A 21,386-nucleotide genomic window follows, 5' to 3' on the forward strand; every position below is an offset into this window, starting at 1 on the left:
AAAAGAATGGTTTAGAATAATTTTTTTATAGAAGTAAACGGTTTACAATAGATTAGGATTTGTTCATCAAAATAAAGGGAGGGTTGTAGTATTTTACCGCTTTATATATGAAAGAACAACTGCCTGTGAGATAATAAATGGTTGAATAGATTCACGTTAATCTGAAAAAGTTAGTGGGCGTTCAACACCTGGGATTTGTATGTGTTTTATGGCACCGAAACACTAAATCCTATTTTCAATCCATTATTGTGCTGCTGAGGTGCTGTGGTGTTTAGTACTTGGTTGGTGTTGTGTGATCAGTTGTAGACAAGTTAGCAGACTTGATTGGGTGGCTTGGAGGATAAAACTTGTGTGATTTGGAATGTCGTCCTGTTGTGTCTGATGTGGTGCTTTAGAGTGAGTGTCATGGTTTGACTTATGACTGTACAAAGCCTCCACTGTACAACCTTTAGCTTTTTTGCTACATGGGTTTTTGTTTGTATGGCTGTGTAACGCACGTTTGTTTTTGTTGTTTTCTTCCCATTTTGAGAAATTAGTTTTTTTCTTCTAAGGGTCCATAATTGTGCACACCATGTACTTGGGCTGTGTCCTATGCTTTTTATTTATTTTTTATGTTAAGGGAAAATTTGTTAATATCAGTAGGCGTAGCCAAGGACACTAGATGCATACAAGAGAAAACACCTAGTTTTGAAGAAGAAATGGATACAAGGAAATCATGAACATTAACGGCATGTTGGATGCTTAAAGTATCTCAACATTTTATGAATAGTAGTAAAATGATTTGAGTAAATATGTGAAAGTGATAGATAAAGCTATAAAATTGTTTGAATGTAATTTTTTAATATTTTTTTTGTTTTGAAGTTTGTAAAAGTTGTACTGATTTTTGTGTTTGAGTAATGATTAGATGAAAAAGTTGAAAATTTGAAATTGAAAAGTGTTTTGTGTTTGAGTGATGTTTGGGAATGAAGTTGAGAGAAATTTTGGGAATTTTGGGAGTGTTTCATGTTTGCCAAACATGCCCTTACCATTAAAATCTAAAGCTATTGCCCAGAAAAGTGTGTTGCAAAAGAATCTTCAGAGTTCGACCGGCAAGCGTTCTTTATCGAATGAACAGATGGTGAATTTCCCTTTCTTAGACGTGCTACATGACATCTTATTGCTTCTTGATTCCTTGTTTTAGTAGAGTATAATAAACAGAAGAATATGTAAGAACCCCAACTTCCCAAACAGAAGAAAGGCTCACTTTTAAGCCCAACACAGCCTCGAAGCGTAGAAGTACCCTTGAAATATGGATTTGATTTTGGGCCACATCGCAGAATATCAACATATCATCAGCAAACAAAAACTAAGGAATGTTAAGAAAACCTCGGTTAGGATTCCCCCCTAGAAACCCCTCACAAAGCCACCCTGGTAGGAACCCATGTGTTGTGGTCCATGGCCAAGCCACTAGCCACGTCGAGACAAGGCTGGACAGCCCCAAAACAGCCCCATGGGCATGCCATGGACCCTGCCTTGACATGCCCAGGATGCCCAAGGAGGCTGGTGACCAAGCTAGCCCGTTCAGCATGGCCAGCGCGCGCAGCCTAGCGCGCCGCCAGCGCCCAGACCAGCCCAGGGCCATGTCAGCCACATGCCAACAGCCATGCCCATGGCCCATGCCATGGGCTAGCCTAGCCCACCCATGGGCTCATGCATGCCATGGGTCAACTTGGCCCATGTCAACTATGTTATTTTTTATTATTTATTTTTATTTAATTATTTATTTTCCAAGGGACCTATTGGGGGTTTCCAAGTTGTAATCTTTATAAATAGGACCCTTAGTCTTGACATTTTCATCTTTTGGCAAATTCCCTAGTGGGTAGACTATTTTGTTCTTGAGATCACCATTCGGTGCTAAGGCATTTGGGCTCTTTGGGGTGCAATACGTGAATCCCTTAAGAGAGGATCACACCTTGCAATTCGTGAATAGGTGTGGTTCAATCTATATTGTTCTAGCAACTTGGTGCAATTCGTGAATCCAAATTGTTCTCTTTGCTATTTTCAAGTTCATCAATAAAGAGGTTTATTTCATCTATGTGCAATTCGTGAATCATAGTTGAATTGTCAATCTTTTGTTTGCTTTGTTCTTGATTATTTATCACTTGTTCATTGTATTCTTCATTTATTCTTGGTGTTCATCCATTCCATTGCTCATTTGATCCATTCCATACCACATACTTGACCACCATATTGTTTGTCATCCATTCCATAAGTTTGTCACTTTCCATAATTGGTTTGCCTCATCAAACTATGCCCTAGCCGAAACACATAACCCTTACCAAGTCCCACTCAATTTCGGCAACTACTTGCCATATTGGGAGTGACCTAGCCGCCCACTATACTTGCCATACTAGTGTTCCTATAATTTAGGAACCCTAGTTGACTCAAATCAAATCCCCATAGCTGCCCATTCCACTTTCCAAATCCAACCACACCAAAGTCGCCCATCCATTAAACCCTAGCCCTATACAACTCTTACTATATTCAAATTCAAATTCAAAATTCAAAGTTCAAATTCCAATTCAAATTCAAAATTCAAAATTCAAATTCGAATTCAAATTCAAATTCAAATCCCTTAATTTAAGGAATTGCAAATCCTCTTCAATTCCTTAAATCTCTCTAAGTCAACTATTGACTTGTCATCTTAATTCAAATTCAAATTCCCCTCTTCACTCAAAGATTCCTTCCATCTTACAAACTTCCCATATCCACTCTTAAACCAACCAAATCTAGCCATTCTTCTTAAGACCAAGTCAATCCCAATCCTCCCACCTTAGTCACCAAACCCTAGCCTCACTGTTCCATCTCATTCCCAAACACTAGCATCATCCTAAACTCCAACCCTAAGCCAACTCTTGCAAATCTCGAAATCCATCCTAGCCACCCCACAAAACCCTAGCTACACTACACCATATCTACCCTCATCACCATCCAAGTGACCCAAACATCAAGGGCAACCCTTAAGCCATTCCCATTGCATCAAACACCCATAATCCTAAGCCATTTTTCCAAGACCACGCCTACCCTAATCCCACCATAGTCCACGGCAACCCTAGTTGCCTCCACCCCGAACCCTAACCTCATCTCATCATTTAACCCTAGCCTCCATCATCTTGGCACTTCACTTAAGAACAAGTCTAGCCACCCACATTGATTTGCCTTAGCCTAAACATTTAGCCTATCCAAGTGCATCATCATTCCATCACTTAAACACCATCCTTTTGTGGAAGGCCAAGCAAGTTGGCAAGATCACTCGGTCGTCATCTTCACCAAGGCAAGCTCGTGGACCTTAGTGTTAGGGACAAGACCGGGGTCCCTAACACACCCCCCACCATCGCTGTCAACAATCTACTAAAAGCTTCCATGAAGATGACAAATAGTAGAGGAGATAATGGGTCATTCTGCCTCAATCCATGTGAACTATTAAAGAAGCCAAATAGAGTGTCATTCACCATTATAGAGAACTGAATAAGGGAGACACAATACATAATCCAAGAAATCCATTGTTCCTGAATCCATCCCTCCTAAGAAAATAATGCAAAAATCCCAAGTTGACATGATCATAAGCCTTCTCCATGTCTAGTTTGCATAAACTCCTTGATTCATTAGATTTATTCAGATCTCCAAGCATTCATTGGCAATGAACGCTGAGTCTAAGATTTGTCTGCCTTTGACAAGAGTATATGGAGGCTTCTATATAATCTTCCCCAAAGCTTCACTCAGATAATTAGCAAGACCTTGGACATAATCTTATACACCCCATGCACTAGACTGATAGAGCGTTAGTCCTTAATATCCAATGCCCTTGGTTTCTTAGGATGAGCGCAATAAAGGTGGCATTGTGGCTTTTTTCGAACCAACCATAAGTGTAAATTTGTGGAAGACCTTCATATTGTCCTCATTTTACCATATCATTCTTAACGTTTACTTATATAAAAAAAAAATCTCAACATGATTGGAAAAGTGTCATGTTGAATCCATCTAGACCTTGTCGTTTGCAATCTTCCTTACCACTTCATATGCCTTGTTGTTTTCAAACGGTCTCTCCAACCATGTAGATCTCTTTTGCTCTATGGCCTTGAATGCTAGCCCATCAAGTTTTGGCCTCCAATCAACTTGTTCTGTGAGCAATTCTTAGTAGAACCCGGCAATGTGATCCTTAATCTCGGAGTGGTCCAAAGGAAAATGTTGTCGATTTTGAGTTGCTCAATGGCGTTGTTTCTTCTATTTGAGTTGGCCACTCGATGAAAGAACTTATTAGATTTGTCCCCCTCCCTTAACCTTAAAGTCCTAGATTTTTGTCTCCATGATATCTCTTCCATCAAAGTGGTCCTCTCAAGTTTCAATACTATTTGGCCTTTACGTAATTTTTCCTCTTTAGAAAGAGCTCTACCCTTCTCCTCGACCTTAAAAGCTTGCAACTCCTCTAGTAAGGAATGATTTTGACATTTCACATTGCCAAAGACTTGATCATTCCAAATCTTCTTCAAAATTTTCAACATACTTGCCATTATGAAGCTTGGGGTGCCTTTAGTCTGATAGGTGGACCACCATTATATGATTTTGTCTACAACACCTACCTTTAGCCACATGTTTTCAAATTTGACGTATCTTTGACCCCCTTGAATATCTCTGCGATCTAACATGACAGGGAAAAGATCCGAACATAGCCGAGATAATCTTTTTTGGCTTAGCTTAGAAAAATGTGCTTGTCAAGAGGGAGAAACTATAAGTCTATCCAATCTAGACCAAGCCTGGTTGTTTGACCACGTGAATGATCCTCTCACAAGAGGAATATTCATAAGATCCAGCTCAAACATGAACTTTGAGACCTCCACCATAAATGGTCAAAGACTTGCCTTCCCTAATCTTTTGCTTGGGAACTGGGTAATGTTGATCACCACCAATGCACAAAAGTCCCACCAACTATGTAGACTAGTGATCTCTTCCCAAAGAAAGCATCAATCACTGTCTAGGTTTGGCCCATAAACTCCCACAAAGGCCCACTCGAAATTATCTACCATATTTTCAGAAGAGTAAGCCACTGTGTATTTCCTCAATACACTCTTCAACTCTTTCCACCACCCTTATATCCCAAATAACTAATACTCCACCTGAAGCTCCCTTAGAAGCTAAATAGGATCATCCTACATATTGGCAACTCCACAAAATCTGAATAATCCTTTAAGAAATATATTCCATTTTCGTTGCTTGCAAACACAATGTTTGGAGACGCTTATTAATCTCGTTCAATCCCCTGACATTCCAGAATAAAATTGGTCCTGCCCTCCCTCGACTTGGACTCCCTTCCCTTTGCGTTGTAGTTGATTGCCTAAGTAAGACGTTTTAGCTCCTTGCTTATCTTTGAGCCCAATTTTGTTAAGCGGAAATGACCCTTCTCAATGGTGGTAAGTAATGCTATGAATTGGTCTTCAATTACCTCAAATGTAATGCCAACACTCTACTACATCTCCTTAACCTTTTGCAAAACCCAATCCGATGTTGAGCGACTATGTTGTTGATTGAAGGAAGAGATATCAAGGGCACAAACTCATCCCCAGCCTCAGTTCCAAACTGTGCACTAGGCACTATATATTCTTCTTCACAAGGCTCCAATGGCAACCCCATCAGCTCAGCAACACCATCTCTTGCATATTGTGCCGCACCTTCTCGACAGCCCCATTTTTGCTATCAATGCATAATGGTTCCCTCCATCGTGGGACATTCTGGGTTGACGGCAAACCCAGAAATTCTCCGAAGCATTAGTGTTATGTCATTTTCCTTCAACTCCGTTGTGGGTGCCAGTGTGTCATCGAAGAGAACATTGGCCAGGGTGTGCCTCTCACTGGCAATCCTTTCTATGTCACCCCTGGTGGAGCGAAGCATGTTTCGGCTATCTCTACGCTGATACCCGACATAGAACCCACTACGAAAATAGATTACCTGAGCTTTCTTTTGACCCATCACTCTCTCCTAGACCAGGTTATGGAAACCGGGCCAATCCCAATTTTCTTTTTTCCTTTATCCGGCTTTACAGGATTCAGCTCATCTCTTATCACACCCAGCCCATACCTATGTAAAATTGAAATGTTTTGGGTCTATCTTGTGCAAGAAATGCTTCTTGAGTTTTTAGTGGAGTCAGACCCCTTCTGCCTTGGAATATGTCCTTGCATGATCTGCAGAGGAGTCAGACCACCTTCCTTGTTCCCCTTTTCTGCCCCTAGTGTCAAATTGAGTCATCGAAGGATGACCCATTTTCAGGGCTGCGGCATATGGTCTCCTCACCACCATGAATGCCCTTGCTTTGGCCCCATTTGGTGGTTCTCATGACCAAATGGGTTATTCTGATTCTTGCCCATGACCCATCATCATTACTTCAGAAAAACAGAGCAGATACTCTGCTTAACTCGACAACAAATTTCTCCCAACTCAGACGTTCTTACCCTTCTGAAATGACTAGAACACCCTGCTGACCTCCTCCACCATATTCAGTAGTAGTCAAATATCTACTGTGGACATTGGAGCAGCATTAAGCCAACAAAGCTTTGTTCCTTCGCGCATGTGTTTTATGAATTCCAGCTCTCTCTGCCTGGAACACTTCTTCCACCATAGCCACCAGCCACCCTATACCACTACAACTCAGAACTACAGACCTCAATACCCCTCTGCTCTTCTCCACAAGTTTGACCGAGGATCTCCATGCTTCCATTGAGAACTTGAAAGCCTTCGATTCCACTTAAAAGCAAACTAATTGACCCATAGTAATCTGAAATCTAATGTATGAAATGAAACGGAAGGAGTCAAAAACTAACAGTGTCATCTCACCCAAAAGCACTTCTAAGGGATAAAACTTCAGGAGGTTTGTACCATCATCAAACCCTTTAAGCTTGATTTAGTTACCAGTATAGAAGAATCATTATTTAAGATGTTTTTGTTGCTAGTTTGGGGTGGCAAAGTTGAGGGCTTTTCATGGGACAGGTCTTATGATTTGTTTCAAAGTAGAAAATATTATGCCCTTATGTTGTTCCCAACAATCGTAACAGTTATGATTTTTTTTCACTTACATTTTCACCGATGCAGTTCCCACTTGCGGTGCCTTGTCTTTCTGCATCTTATTTTGTCCCATTAGATAAATGTTCTGGAGTATGCTCCTCTTTCCATTAAATTTTGGATAAATTGCTCCTTTCTATCCCAACTCTGGTAAACCTCAGGTAAATTATGACATAATGGATTGCGGATGCATGACTTGAATGACCGTGGCACCCACCACCAGATCATGCAAAATTATAATCTTTCCTTCTAAGTGTCTCAAAAAATACTCTATTTTTCCTATTTTGTAGGACACTAAAAGGTTGAAAGTATAATTTGACACGATTTGGCAGTAGTTTCATGCTCTGTGTTGCTTCCTCGTCACTCAGTTTTGGATTGAAGGGGATATTACATATGATCTGATAGTCTAGGAGTGAAAACTTTCAATTTTTTCCCAAATTTTCTTGGATGGTTGATTTTCTAATGTTTTAGATCTTTATAGTCAGTGTCCTGCTTGAGTAAAATTGAAGATTTGAAATGATTTTTTTGTGCTGGGGGATTTCAGGCACTAATTTGACCCAGCGGTTTTGTGATCAATTTATCCCCATGATGATTGGTCAAAATATGTCATGGTCATCATCAGATGCTACCATTATCCGCATGCCTCTGTCTTCTGAATGCTTGAAAGATGGACTGGAGATTGGATTAAAGAGAATAAAACAGATAACTGATAGATTTTTGGAGCATGCATCTAGAACACTTCTTTTCTTGAAGTCAGTTGTACAGGTATGAACAGTTCCACTTATAATGAAGGTATTGCATGTTTGTAGCTATTGGTACAACATAAAATGTTTGGACATATCTCCCATATATTTTTTTTTCAAGAAATAAAAATGAGGAATTTTTAACTGAGAATTAGATAAGGCTGCAATTGCCAACATCTTGAGTTCAAGTGGGATATCAAATTACCTTTTTATTTTATTGAAAATGCTACTTCTAAGATCCTATAAGCCGGAGCACTTGTAATATGTTTCTTAGAATATCCAAATGTAATAGAAAGGCGGATGAATCACTTAGTCCTCCATTCTCCCAAATATATCAGAAAGATGGTTACACAATTGACAGATGATGGGACACCTCATCTGAGGAAACGTCATGTAATGGTGTTGGACTAGTGTTGCATGTGTAAGAAGAATGGGGAATCAGTAGATCACCTGTTTTTACATTGTGAGGTGGCCAAGACCATGTGGGATGATTTTTTTGCGGGAATTGGATTCTCATGGGTCATGCCTCAAAAGCTGGTGGAATTTCTAGCCAGCTGGGGACGCCTCCAAGGTAATCCACGAGTGTTAGCAATCTGGAAAACGGCTCCTATATGTATGTGTTGGTACATTTGGCTGGAGAGAAATGATAGAAGCTTCGAGGACCGCGGGAGGACAATGGATGAGCTTAAAGTTCTCTTTCTTAAAACCTTGTTCTTATGGGCGGGGGGTCATTGATTTTAATGGACTAAATGTCCATGATTTTCTATAGTCGGTTGTAAAACCTAGTTAGGTACTTCTCACGTATACTTCCTGTGTACTTGGGCTATGCCTTCTCTTATGAATAAAAAATCTTGATTACCTATCAAAAAAAATTATAAAAAAAATGTCAAAGGAGCCGAATTAGTTTTTCTAATTTATCATGTTTTCTTGGAGTGTGTGCATTATATCTGGAAAGCTGAATTTGTCATGATCATTTAATAATCTCTATCAACAATTTCTTTATTATTTTCTTGTAATGTTGTCTCATAAATTTAATATTTAAACAGGTATCATTATCAACATGGGTGGAGGGAAATCCACAGCCATGCCTGGACCATTCGGTTTGTGTTGATTCATCATCTGCTCATCTGAGAAATCCTTTCTCGGAAAAGAAGTGGAGGAAGTTCCAAATATCAAGGCTTTTTGGTAGCTCAAGTGCGGCAATAAAATTGCAAGTGATTGATGTGATAATTTTACAAGCAGAGACTAGATTTGTTGATCGATGGCTTGTTGTGCTTAGCCTCGGTTCTGGGCAAACAAGAAATATGGCACTTGATAGGTATGTTGGAGAGATAAGTGTGTATAGGAGATTTCCTTTTAACATGCCACTACACTTGTAAAGTTGAAAGATGAAAGTACGTTTGTTTTTAGGTTAATTATAGCTATCCTCCCTAAATAGAGGATCATTTTCACAAACACTCTAATGTGAAAATTATAAATTGATAGAAACTAATGTGTTAGTTTCAACATATTAGTGCACCTGCAACCCAAACAGCCCACTAATTTGTTAATTTTGACATTATTTTTTGTTGGTGAGGTGGAAATTGCTATTTAATCTCGAGTTACAATGTTGATTTTTAGAACTTGTAGTTTAGGGGGGACATTGAAAATGTCGCCATAGATTTGGGACGATAAACTACAATTAAAACTAATTTCTTTTTTATGATATAATAGAATATGTTAGTGTTTCTATATTAGAGGACTCGGCCAAAAAAAAAAGTTTATATATTAGAGGATTTCCCTGAAATTAACTAACTCTTTGCTGGCAGACGTTTGCTCATAGGGAGCATTTGTATCGTTTATAATGCAAAATTCTCAAATTCGTATTTATAGTAATAAACATTAGCTCATTACTGTGAATTGCAGGTGCCCTAGCTTAACGCACGAATGCTTTTTTATTTTTTGTTCCCTTTGCACAGTTTTTTCAGTAACAAAATTTTGACTGAGCATAATTAGATGACTGATTAATATCTGGTATTTTTCCTTCTGTTCCTGAGCAGTATGTTCCTTGTTGATCTTGAGACATGATATTACCTTTATGCCAAAGTTTTCACAAAAAAGCTTTTTGGAGTAAATTGTTTGACTGGAAATGTTCTTATCCTTTGATTTGGAATGTACTTTATGGGAATGAAGGAAGTATTTATATTGTCATATCTCTGTGTGGTGATGATCTTCTAACTTACTTCTGGATGTTATAACCAGTCTATTAGTCATTAAATTTTCATGAAGGATATATTTCTTGACTCGGGAGATTTTTAGTAGTTTAGTAACTAGTTACTTAGAAACCAAGATTGACATGTTTGCTTTATGTCTACAATGTATGCTTCTGGTCTAAATTATGATAAACAATAATTTATGGAAATTGTTCGTAGATTTAAATAAATTATGGTGCTGGCTCTCAGTTTTGTGTCCCCTCCCCTATTTCTTAAATTTCTACCATCTGAACTTTGATCCAGCTTCTAACTGAGCCAAAAGTAACTAAGTGTGATGATATATCCTTCCCTTCCATGTTTCCCCAAAAAACTTCTGCTGATTTCTCTGAATCGACATGTTGGATGGCATCATTTCATCATTGCAGGCGGTATCTGGCATACAACTTGACACCTGTTGCTGGCGTTGCAGCACATATTTCCCGAGATGGCCATCCAGCTGATACTTATTTAACAAGCTCAATGATGTCCCCTCTTCCTTTGTCTGGTGTGGCAGATTTCCCTGTCACTGTTTTTGGATGTTTCCTTGTGTGTCACAATGGAGGTCGTTTCCTTTTCAAATACCAAGACCAAGAAGCTTTGTTAGGAGTGCAGCCCGATGCTGGAAATCACTTAATTGAAACTTGGAACAGAGAACTGATGTCATGTGTTCGTGATTCCTACATTGAAATGATACTGGAAATCCAAAAGTTGAGGAGAGATCCTGTGAGTTCTTCAGTTGAGTCAAATGCTGGTCATGCAGTTAGTCTGTCTTTGAAGGCCTATGGAGATCGGATTTATTCCTTTTGGCCAAGGTCTAGCAAGCACACTTTGATTGGTGAAACTAGCTATGAAAAAGTTTCAGTTCCAACAGAAGTGCTTAAAGCAGATTGGGGATGCCTAGTAGAGCAGGTAATAAAGCCTTTCTATGCTCATGTTATACACCTTCCTGTGTGGCAGCTGTACTCAGGAAATTTAGTTAAGGCTGAAGAGGGGATGTTTCTCTCACAACCAGGGAATGGGGTAGGTGGTAATTTGCTTCCAGCTACAGTTTGCAGCTTTGTGAAAGAGCATTATCCGGTATTTTCAGTACCATGGGAGTTAGTGACTGAGATCCAAGCCACGGGGGCTACAGTTCGTGAAATTAAACCTAAAATGGTTCGAGATCTTCTCAGGGTTTCTTCAACATCTATTGTTCTTCGATCAGTTGACACTTATGTTGATGTCCTTGAGTATTGCATGTCTGATATTCAGCTCCCAGTGTCGTCTAGTTCTAATGAAGATGATGCATCACTTAACCCCATTAATGCAATTTCAACTTATAGAGCATCTAATTTTGTGGGCAGTAGTTCTACTTCTGTTTCAGTCCCTTATGTGCCCTTTCCAGGGTTGTCTGCTGAGAGTGCAGCCAGCTCTGGAGATGCTCTTGAAATGATGACAAGTTTGGGGAAGGCTATATTTGATTTCGGTCGGGGAGTTGTTGAAGATATTGGTAGGACTGGAGGGCCGTTAGTTCAAAGGAATATAATTGGTAGTAGCAGTAGTTGGAGCAGTGGAAATTTGGACCAGAAGCTTTTATCAATAGCTGCTGAGATCAAAGGCTTACCATGTCCAACTGCAACGAATCATCTCTCAAAGCTGGGGGTTACTGAATTGTGGTATGGAAACAAGGAGCAGCAGGCACTAATGAGTCCCTTGGCCGCAAAGTTTGTCCATTTCAAGATATTAGATAGATCAATCTTGGCTGATATTTTTTCAATTCCTTCTTTTCAGACATTATTAAAGCTACAAAATTTCTCTGTTCACTTGCTGGCTAGTCATATGAGGCAACTTTTCCATGCCAATTGGGTGAGTCATGTAATGGCTTCAAATATGGCTCCTTGGTTTTCTTGGGAGAAAACATCAAGTTCCGGTGGTGAAGGTGGCCCTTCCCCTGAATGGATAAGACTCTTTTGGGAAAGTTCCAGTTGGCCACCAGAAGACCTCTCTCTATTTTCCGATTGGCCCCTAATTCCCGCCTTTCTTGGTAGGCCAGTCTTATGCCGTGTAAGGGAGCGTCATTTGGTCTTCATTCCACCCCCAGTAACTGATCCGGCCACTGAAGATGGTATCTTGGAAATGGGTGCTACAGGAATAAGTCCAGCTGTCATACCAATGAATCTGACTTCTGAGCCTGGATTAGTTCAATCTTATGTTTTGGCTTTTGAAGTAGTAAGGACCAAATACCCTTGTTTGTTGTCACTTTTGAACAACTGTAACATACCCATTTATGATGTAACTTTCATGGACTGTGCTGCTCCATGCAATTGTCTTCCTATTCCTTTTCAGTCTTTAGGGCAAGTTATTGCTTCTAAGCTTGTTGCAGCTAAACATGATGGCTACTTTCCTGAAGTTGTGTCTCTTTCGACTTCAGATCGAGATGAACTTTTTACCTTTTTTGCCATTGATTTATTTTCTAATGGCTCTAATTACAGAATTGAAGAACGTGAAGTCTTACGTTCCCTTCCTATATATAAAACGGTGGTGGGATCATACACACGCTTGCATAGTGAAGATCAATGTATGATCTCTTCAGATTCATTCCTTAAACCATATGATGAGCGTTGCCTTTCTTATTCAAATTCAATTGAGTGTTCATTACTTAGAGCACTTGGAATCTCTGAGTTGCATGATCGACAGATTTTGATCAGTTTTGGATTGCCTGGGTTTGAGGAGAAATCTCAGTCTGAACAGGAGGATATCTTAATTTATCTTTACACGAACTGGCAAGATCTTCAGGTTGATTCTTCTTTGGTTGACACTTTGAAGGACACTAAATTTGTGAGGAATGCTGATGAGTTTTCCACAGATCTGTTTAGATCCAAGGATCTGTTTGATCCCACTGATGCTTTACTAACATCTGTTTTCTCTGGTGAGAGAAAAAAGTTTCCAGGAGAAAGGTTCAGTGCTGATGGGTGGCTTCACATTTTGAGGAAAATCGGCCTTCGAACTGCAACTGAAGCAGATATAATACTTGAATGCGCTAAAAGAGTAGAATTTCTTGGACGTGAATGCATGAAATCAGGCAATTTGGATGAGTTTGACTTGGACATAACCATTTCTCAGAATGAAGTTTCTATGGAAATATGGTCATTAGCTGGATCTGTTGTTGAAGCTATTTTCACAAACTTCGCTGTGCTTTACGGAAACAACTTCTGTAATCTCCTTGGCAAGACTGCATTCATACCTGCTGAACTGGGCTTACCAAATTTTGGAGGCAAAAAAGGTGGCAAGAGAGTGCTCACTTCATATAGTGAAGCTATTCTGTCAAAAGATTGGCCTCTGGCCTGGAGTTCTGTGCCCATTCTCTCGAAACAAGCTGTTGTTCCTCCAGAGTACTCATGGGGAGCACTCCACCTGAAAAGCCCCCCGGCTTTTTCTACTGTTCTAAAACATTTGCAGGTCTGGTGCTCAACTTCCTTCTATATTGCTTAGAGATTACAATAGATCCGAATAAATGTCTAGCTAATACATATATGCTTCAGATTATTGGAAGAAATGGCGGCGAAGACACTCTTACTCACTGGCCAACTACATCTGGAGTGATGACTATTGATGAAGCCTGTTGTGAGGTTTTTAAATATCTGGATAAGGTTTGGGGTTCCCTTTCTTCTTCAGGTAAGATATCTTCTTCTTCTTTTTTTCTTTTTTACTGAAGAGATTTGAAGGGGTGGTATCCCTTCAAGATTGGTGAGGCTTCATCCATTTTCACATATAGTAATCGGTCTTTTGACAATTTAGGCACTTTTCCTCTTATACAAGAGATGATAAGGTAAAATAAGATAAACTAAGGGCCCGTTTGGATACTGAGAACATCTTAGTAGATTTGTGAATAGTAGTTAAATGATTTGAGTTAAGATCTTTTATTGGGTTTTAGGAAAGGAGAGAGAGAGTTGAATAAAAACATTATTAAGTTAAAAAATTGTTTGAATATAATTTTTTTGTTTGGGAGTTTGGGAAAGTTGTAATGCTTAGGTAATGATTAGATGAAAAAGTTGAAGATTTGAAATTGAAAAGTATTTGTGTTTGATTGATGTTTGGGAAGGAAATATCTGAGAATATCTTAAAATACTTGAGAACAGTTGTGTTGCCAAACGGACCCTATCTTTCTTTTACTGTCTCCAACTTGCATATGCAATACACTTCACCATTCAAATACATGCAAAGTGATATATCATTCTGATTTACTCATTTAGGCAAACTTTAGACTATGTCCATCATAGTTTGTAAATTTATGTGGATGATTTGGATCTATAAATTATCTCACTGTTGGATGTAAAAGAGGTGAGGCCCTGACAATCACAATTTGGCCGTGCCCTATTGTCTAGTCAGGGAATGGTTTTCTTCTTGTTTAATTAATTGCTTAAATATCAATAGTCTGTTTTTTGGCCATTGATTTGATGCTGGAGTACTTGTTAATTAAATTTGTTTAGTGTGGCTGTGTTATAAAAGTTGAATTGTAAAATTGAAAATAGTGGGAAAAAAGAGAGGAATCAAAGAGAATGTGAAAAGGTAAGGTTTTTGGACTGACCATATACAAGTCCTTTCACCATATTTATAGTTGGTTTATTCTTAAGATGGTGAGAACGACTAGGTTTTGGACTGTATATGTATAAGTCCTTTCACCACATATTTATATTTGGTAATTGCTTAAGAACGTGTATAAGTCTTTCAAATGAGATCTAAGAGGCTTCCTCCTGTGTAACATAATTGCAATAATATCCTTAAGCTGTAAGAGTAACAAGCTAATATAAAATATAACTTTTATCGCTACCCCCTCAACCTAGGGCATTTAAATCAAGCATATACCCAACTTTTTGGACAATTGCTGAAAGGAGGCACAAGGTAATGGTTTGGTGAGAATATCACCCAGTTGATCTTTGGAGCAAACATAAAGAGTGACAATCTGTTTGTGCATCAAATTAATCCTGAATAAAATAATGGTAAACCTTGATGTGTTTGGTACACTTAGGGAAAACAGGATTGTTAGCAATAAACAGAGTGGCTTGATTGTCGCAGTCGATCGTTTGCCCCCAAGAGTAGCAGTTCCCAATCTGATTGTGTACTCATTTTCTCATCATAATATAATTCCGTCCAGATGAAGCCAAAGTCCACTTATAAGATGAAAGAATGGAGATAGAGGATAGGGCACATACAAAGGAATTTTAACACCGCAATGGAAGGCCTAAACCACATGGCCTATACTCCAAAAGAACTAGCCAATGATACAATTGGAGCCCCATTAGAACCTTATAAAGAGCAAGAACTTCTCCTTCTCAAGCAATGCGAGATCCCATATACCACCTACCCTTATCTTTATCATATGGGGTGTTACAGGAATGCAAGAGGAAATAGGATGGTAGGAAACAAAACAAGCAATAGGAGTACAAGTACGCATACCTCATTGTAAAGCAATAGGTAAATCATTGGTATTTAAGGGAGAGAAGAATGGAACAAGGACCTCAAACAAAGAAGATGCAATGTCGGGGATTTAAGAAAGAACGCATCAATCTTGAGATCGTTGATAAACTTGCAATGTAGGATTAAGAAGAGACATTGAGGAGGGAGAAGAGAGGAAGATAAAGGTAGCAGAAGATTAGGGGAAGATAATGACTCCCCTCACTACTAGAGATGGGGTCAGATCACACACTTCGACCGAATTTGACCAGGTGAGGAGAAGGAGTTGGACTCAAAGAAGGTAACATTAACACTCACAAAGTATCTACTAGACTCAAGACTGTAACATTGATAGCCTTTTTTAATAAGAGAGTACCCAAGGAAACACAAGTCTAGGGCGATAACTTATCTAGATGAGAAAGAAGGATATGAACAAAGGAGACACACCCAAATAGGCATGGAGTAAGAGGAAAAGGTGCGTGATTAGGATATAAAAGAGAAACTAGGACAACATTAATAAGATGCAAGTGGTGAGAACAATGTCACCCCAAAAATGTTTATTTACCTACGTATTGAATGTCAATGTGCTTGCAATATCCAATAAATGATGATGCTCACACTCAGCAACACTATTTTGTTGAGAAGTATGAGCAGAATTACTTTCATGAATAATAACATGATCACCACAAAACAGATCTCATAACAAACCAAGTTTATTCTAATGTGTCATCAGATTGACAACTGACTACTAATCGAGATGGAACTCCAATGATGTTTCCCTAACTGACATGAATAGTTTACTTGAGTTTTGCGAAGGCCTAAGAACAGGTGTTCCATTACATATCAAAAAAAGAGTTTGGCCCAGGATGGGTAACCCGAACAAAAATGCCACTGGAGAGGAGATTAGAAATGAATCGTTTTCAATGCATATGAATCATATATGCTATAACAATTTTATGATGGGGTTAGGGATAATGCTGATGTATCTTGTTTCCAATGTGAAGTGCGCTCATTTTCTCATCCAGGATAGTTTTCTTAACTCGTTCTCTTGCATATATTTATGCCAATTCGTCCAAGATTCTTTGTTTTGCTTAGCTATGGAGAGTATAGGATTGATCAGAAAAATAAGTCGTCTTGCATTAGAATCTCAGATTTAGAAAATCAGGTCACGAAATAGCTCAAGTTCTAATCAGTTTTTATTTATTTTTTTCAACAATAAAATCATCACAAATTCTGAGTTTCTTGTATATTTGTTTTTCACACAGATGTAAAGGAGTTGCAGAAAGTGGCATTTCTGCCTGCTGCAAATGGAACACGTTTGGTGACTGCAAGCTCTCTTTTTGTGCGTCTGACAATTAACTTGTCTCCATTTGCATTTGAACTTCCTTCTTTATATCTCCCTTTTGTGAAGATTCTCAAGGACTTGGGACTTCAGGAAGTTCTATCAGTTGTTTCTGCGAAGGATATACTTCTAAATCTCCAGAAAGCTTGTGGATATCAACGTTTAAATCCAAATGAACTCCGTGCCGTGATGGAAATTTTGTATTTTGTCTGTGATGAGACTGTCGAGTCTGATAGGTCCATTTTGAAATCAGAAGCAATAATCCCAGATGATGGTTGCAGACTTGTTCATGGGAAATCCTGTGTGTATATTGATGCTTTTGGCTCCCGATATATCAAATGCATTGACACTTCAAGATTAAGATTCGTTCACCCTCATCTTCCAGAGAGAATATGTGTAGTCCTCGGTATCAAAAAGCTATCTGATGCAGTCATAGAGGTAGCTTGACATTCTGAAAGTCCTTTTCCTGTATTTTTATTTTTCTCTTTTTTGTTTTTAGTTTTACTTGAATATGGCGAATGTATGCTTTTCTGATGACTGGGAAAAATCTGCATCTGTTTTCAGGAACTAGATCCTGGAGAGCGTTTACAGCCCATGGAATGCATTGGATCAGTTCCACTTGGAGCCATCAAGGAGAAGCTTTCAAGCAGATCACTTCAGGGTGCTGTACATACCATTCTAAATAGTATGCCGAGTCGCATTCCTGCAGTTCGTAATCTAGCTTTAGAAAATGTACAATTTGTTCTAGAATCTGTTGCAGAGAAGTTGCAGTTTGTTAAGTGCCTCCATACTCGTCTTTTAATGCTTCCAAACTCTGTAGACATTACACGTGCAGCTAAGAATTCCCTTATTCCAGAATGGGAGGATGGATCCCAACACCGAACTCTTTACTTTGTTAGCAAGTCAAATGCCTGTTTTCTAGTTGCTGAACCACCATCCTATATTTCTGTTTCTGATGTTATTGCAATTGCCGTGAGCCAGGTTTTAGGCTCTCCAACACCATTACCAATAGGATCTTTATTTTCCTGTCCTGAAGGCTGCGAGACTGCAATTATTGACATTTTTAAGCTTTGTACTGACAAAAGAGAACCCACAGATGGAAGCACTAGTGTGCTAGGCACAGAAATATTGCCTCAAGATGCTCTACAAGTACAATTTCACCCGTTAAGGCCCTTTTATGCGGGAGAAATAGTTGCTTGGCGGTCTCAGAATGGAGAAAAGCTGAAATATGGTAGGGTACCAGAGGATGTTAGACCATTTGCCGGCCAAGCACTGTATAGATTCAAAGTGGAAATTGCTCCAGGACGGACTCAGCCACTTATTTCTTCACAAGTTTTCTCGTTCAGGAGCATATCAAGTGGCAATGAAGCTTCCATGGCAACTTTTGTGGATAATATTCACCCCGCAGTTGATGGCAGCATACATGTTGAGGTGCCTGAAAGTTCTGGTGGGGACAAAACAAGATCTTCTCAGGTTTGGTCCTCTGTGTTTTTACTACTACATATTAATGGTTCATTTATTGCTTTGTTTTCCTTCCATCTTTTGGGGAAAAAATTGAACTGCAATTTGAAAGAAAGATACTTGTCCTGATAATTCTGCCATGTTGTTATCTTCCACCGTCTTTGTTTTCTTTTAATTCTAGTTCAGGACGGATGCATTGATTTCTACCAGTCGTGGTGTAATGGGGAAAAGTTGACTTCCATTTAGGTGTCTCCCTTGCAGATAGTTTTTGTTTGTTTTTTGGGTTTTCGGCCTACCTGTTGACCTATTTTTAAATTTGTTCTATATGTTAACTGTAGTCAATTTCCAATATCTCATTACCATTCTTGTATATCTTCAATATTTTCTTAACCACTCATTGCTGTAGAAAACATTGAGACTTTATGGGACATGGACTGGAACTCTTTCTTCATTTCCTTCAAGTGAATTTCCAGTACTTGAAAAAAAAAAAAAAAAAATTGTGGAATATGGAGTTCAGATAGGACTTTCCTAACTGCCAAATGCTTAACATGACATTCTCATGTTATTGCACTCACAGCTAGCGCACTTTCCAGTATTGTGTGATTGTCCGGCAGTGTCCTATGCATTGTGCAGTCACGCCTTAAACTGAAGGCTTTCTTTGTGGACAGCTGCAGCCTGGTAAAGAGCTTCAATATGGCAGAGTCTCGGCTGCAGAATTGGTGCAAGCGGTTCATGAGATTCTTTCTTCAGCTGGGATCAATATGGATATGGAGCAGCAGTCCCTACTAGGGAGAGCTGTAACCTTGCAAGAACAGCTACAGGAGTCCCAGGCAGCACTTTTGCTTGAGCAGGTTTGTAACTCGAAGTTTTGAATTGTATCATTTCTCATTCGCTAGTTCAACTCTACTTTGGTAAGGGGGCATACTTTCCAATATCGAATTACATGATTCGATGGATGGAGGGAGGGTCAGGTATCTTTTACAAAATGATGTGCAATTAAGATATCAGGGAGTAGCAACTTGTGGGTTTTTATAAAATTCAATGTGGTGGATCAACTTTCAAATCCCGTTGCTTTTTCCCCGTGGGCTGATTAGAATCATTTTTTTTAATTTTCCGCATCTTTGCACATATATATGTGCATACTGAGTAAAACTTTTTTCGATATTCCTGCTTATTGAAGAAAAATTACTCTTTTTCAACTTTGCCTTGACACGTATGGGGTCTTCTTGGGGCTACGAAATGGGATTCCGGACATGAACTACCTTAGCCTGAATGTTCAGACACTGATGGGAAGAAACACAAAATATTTGCGTATCTCTGAAAAATAAAATTGCAGGCCAATGATTTTGAGTGGCTCAAAAACAGTTTTTAAGTTGCATATCAAGAAGATTTTAAAATATAGAGGCCACTGATTGTCAAATCTTATGATAGCTCAATTCTACTGAAGTGTATGTTTTGGAATAAAATTGCAGGAAAAGGCTGATGTTGCCACAAAAGAAGCTGAGACAGCAAAGGCAGCATGGCTTTGTCGTGTCTGTTTGAGTGCCGAAGTCGATATGACAATTGTTCCTTGTGGCCACATACTTTGTCGCAGATGCTCTTCTGCTGTTTCCAGTTGTCCCTTTTGTCGGTTCCAGGTCAAAAGATTTATGAGGATTTATCGGCCATGAGAACTGATGCTTTGAAAGGGGAGTAGATTGTTGGTTAGTACTTGTTTACATTAGTAAATACATTTCTAGATGAGTGAAATCTTCTCACTTTGGTGACGAAAAATAAAGGAATCTTCTTGCTTAGTTTTAAGTAGAAGGGGCGAAATTGTTGGAGGTAGTTGTTTTTGGAAGAAAATGAAAGGAGGGAAATTTATAGGGGGTGTTTTCTAGAATTATTAGTTCACCCTCCCCCCCCCCCCCCCCCCCCCCCCCCCCCCCCCCCCCCCCCCCCCCCCCCCCTTGCGTATGCTTAATTTGTCAATGTACAGAGAAAAACTGTAAATTGATTGTTGTACAGTTATATTTATCCTGATATTTTGTTATTTTATTTTCTATTTATTGGTAGTATCAGCTTCAGTCACCAGGTAATATAAGATGCATGGCAGCCAACCTGTAGAGGCTCCCCTTTTTAAATTGTGCCAGAATCCTTTTAGTGGAAGGGAAGCGAACTAAACAATTCCAAAGTCAATACACAAGGAGTTCTCAGGACCAGATTTCTTCATTTGGAGAGAGGCTTTGAAAAGCCTGCACTTCCTCATGCAAGGATGGATCCGTAACGACGCCTCCTGGTGTTGGGAAGGAATCATGCAAACGAGGAATCTCCTTTGTAAAGGGCCTTTCCTTCTCGGTCAGAAATGAGAACTCTGATTATTAAATAAAATAAAAAATTATACCCATCATCTTTACACCACCACACTTGCCAAGGATGGCGTAGAGATGATGAATAGAAGAACTCTTAAATAAATGATTGAGCCGCGATCATGCTTTATAGCCCCCTTTTTGTTACCATGACTTTGGAGAAAACTTTAACCAAGAATTTTATGGGATTTTGTAAAAGTAGCGAGACCGATTAAAGTATGTTTTTAAAGATCAATCTATCTAGGCATGGTTAGGGGATAACCAATCTATTTCAAGAATGACAGTAACTCGTGGTAAACAAATAGATTTGTTTTGAGGGTTTATCCTGTCCTTTTTTATCAAGCAATAATCAACAACATATCAACAAAAGGGCAAAGCTTCCTGTTGGAGTAGACATTAAGTTTCTGTTTTAATGAAAATTTTCTGTTCCATAAGGATTCACAAAGCTTGAGATATGAAAGAATGTGGAGCCCGGGAATTGAATAGATTACTACATGCCCAAAAAAGGTAGTGCACGGTACAAGTGACCACGTTTGACTTTTCCTTTGCTTTGCTTCCTTGATTGGTTCCACGGGCAAGCAGTGGTAAGGCTAGAAGTCTTCCTTGTCAAGTGGTCCTTGCAATTAGGTTTTCTAGATGAAAAATGCTAAACGTAACCGGCTGGGGGAATCGCGGTGTAATCGCCGCCCACATGGCATGAATGAAACGGTGGTGTTTCATGCTTCCCTCGAAATCCCCT

At 39.2% G+C, this 21,386-nt stretch overlaps 1 protein-coding gene across 3 annotated transcripts in view; it reads left to right on the forward strand.

Annotated features, from left to right (window-relative positions):
• The window catches only part of LOC121255645 (sacsin), a 55,873-nt gene extending 35,801 nt beyond the window's left edge, over window positions 1-20,072 (forward strand). For 2 of the 3 annotated variants that reach the window (XM_041156063.1, XM_041156065.1), the window contains 8 exons: window positions 7,634-7,854; window positions 8,879-9,150; window positions 10,450-13,501; window positions 13,585-13,717; window positions 16,762-17,276; window positions 17,403-18,311; window positions 18,968-19,150; window positions 19,772-20,072. In XM_041156063.1, coding sequence (XP_041011997.1) covers window positions 7,634-7,854; window positions 8,879-9,150; window positions 10,450-13,501; window positions 13,585-13,717; window positions 16,762-17,276; window positions 17,403-18,311; window positions 18,968-19,150; window positions 19,772-19,969 — 5,483 coding nt within the window. In that variant the 3' untranslated portion in view covers window positions 19,970-20,072. The remainder of the gene's footprint in view (window positions 1-7,633; window positions 7,855-8,878; window positions 9,151-10,449; window positions 13,502-13,584; window positions 13,718-16,761; window positions 17,277-17,402; window positions 18,312-18,967; window positions 19,151-19,771) is intronic. The other variant, XM_041156064.1, reaches the window with a different exon arrangement.
• Window positions 20,073-21,386: the final 1,314 nt, after the last annotated feature.

This window comes from Juglans microcarpa x Juglans regia, chromosome 3D (assembly GCF_004785595.1).
Source record: "Juglans microcarpa x Juglans regia isolate MS1-56 chromosome 3D, Jm3101_v1.0, whole genome shotgun sequence".
NCBI lineage: Eukaryota > Viridiplantae > Streptophyta > Magnoliopsida > Fagales > Juglandaceae > Juglans > Juglans microcarpa x Juglans regia.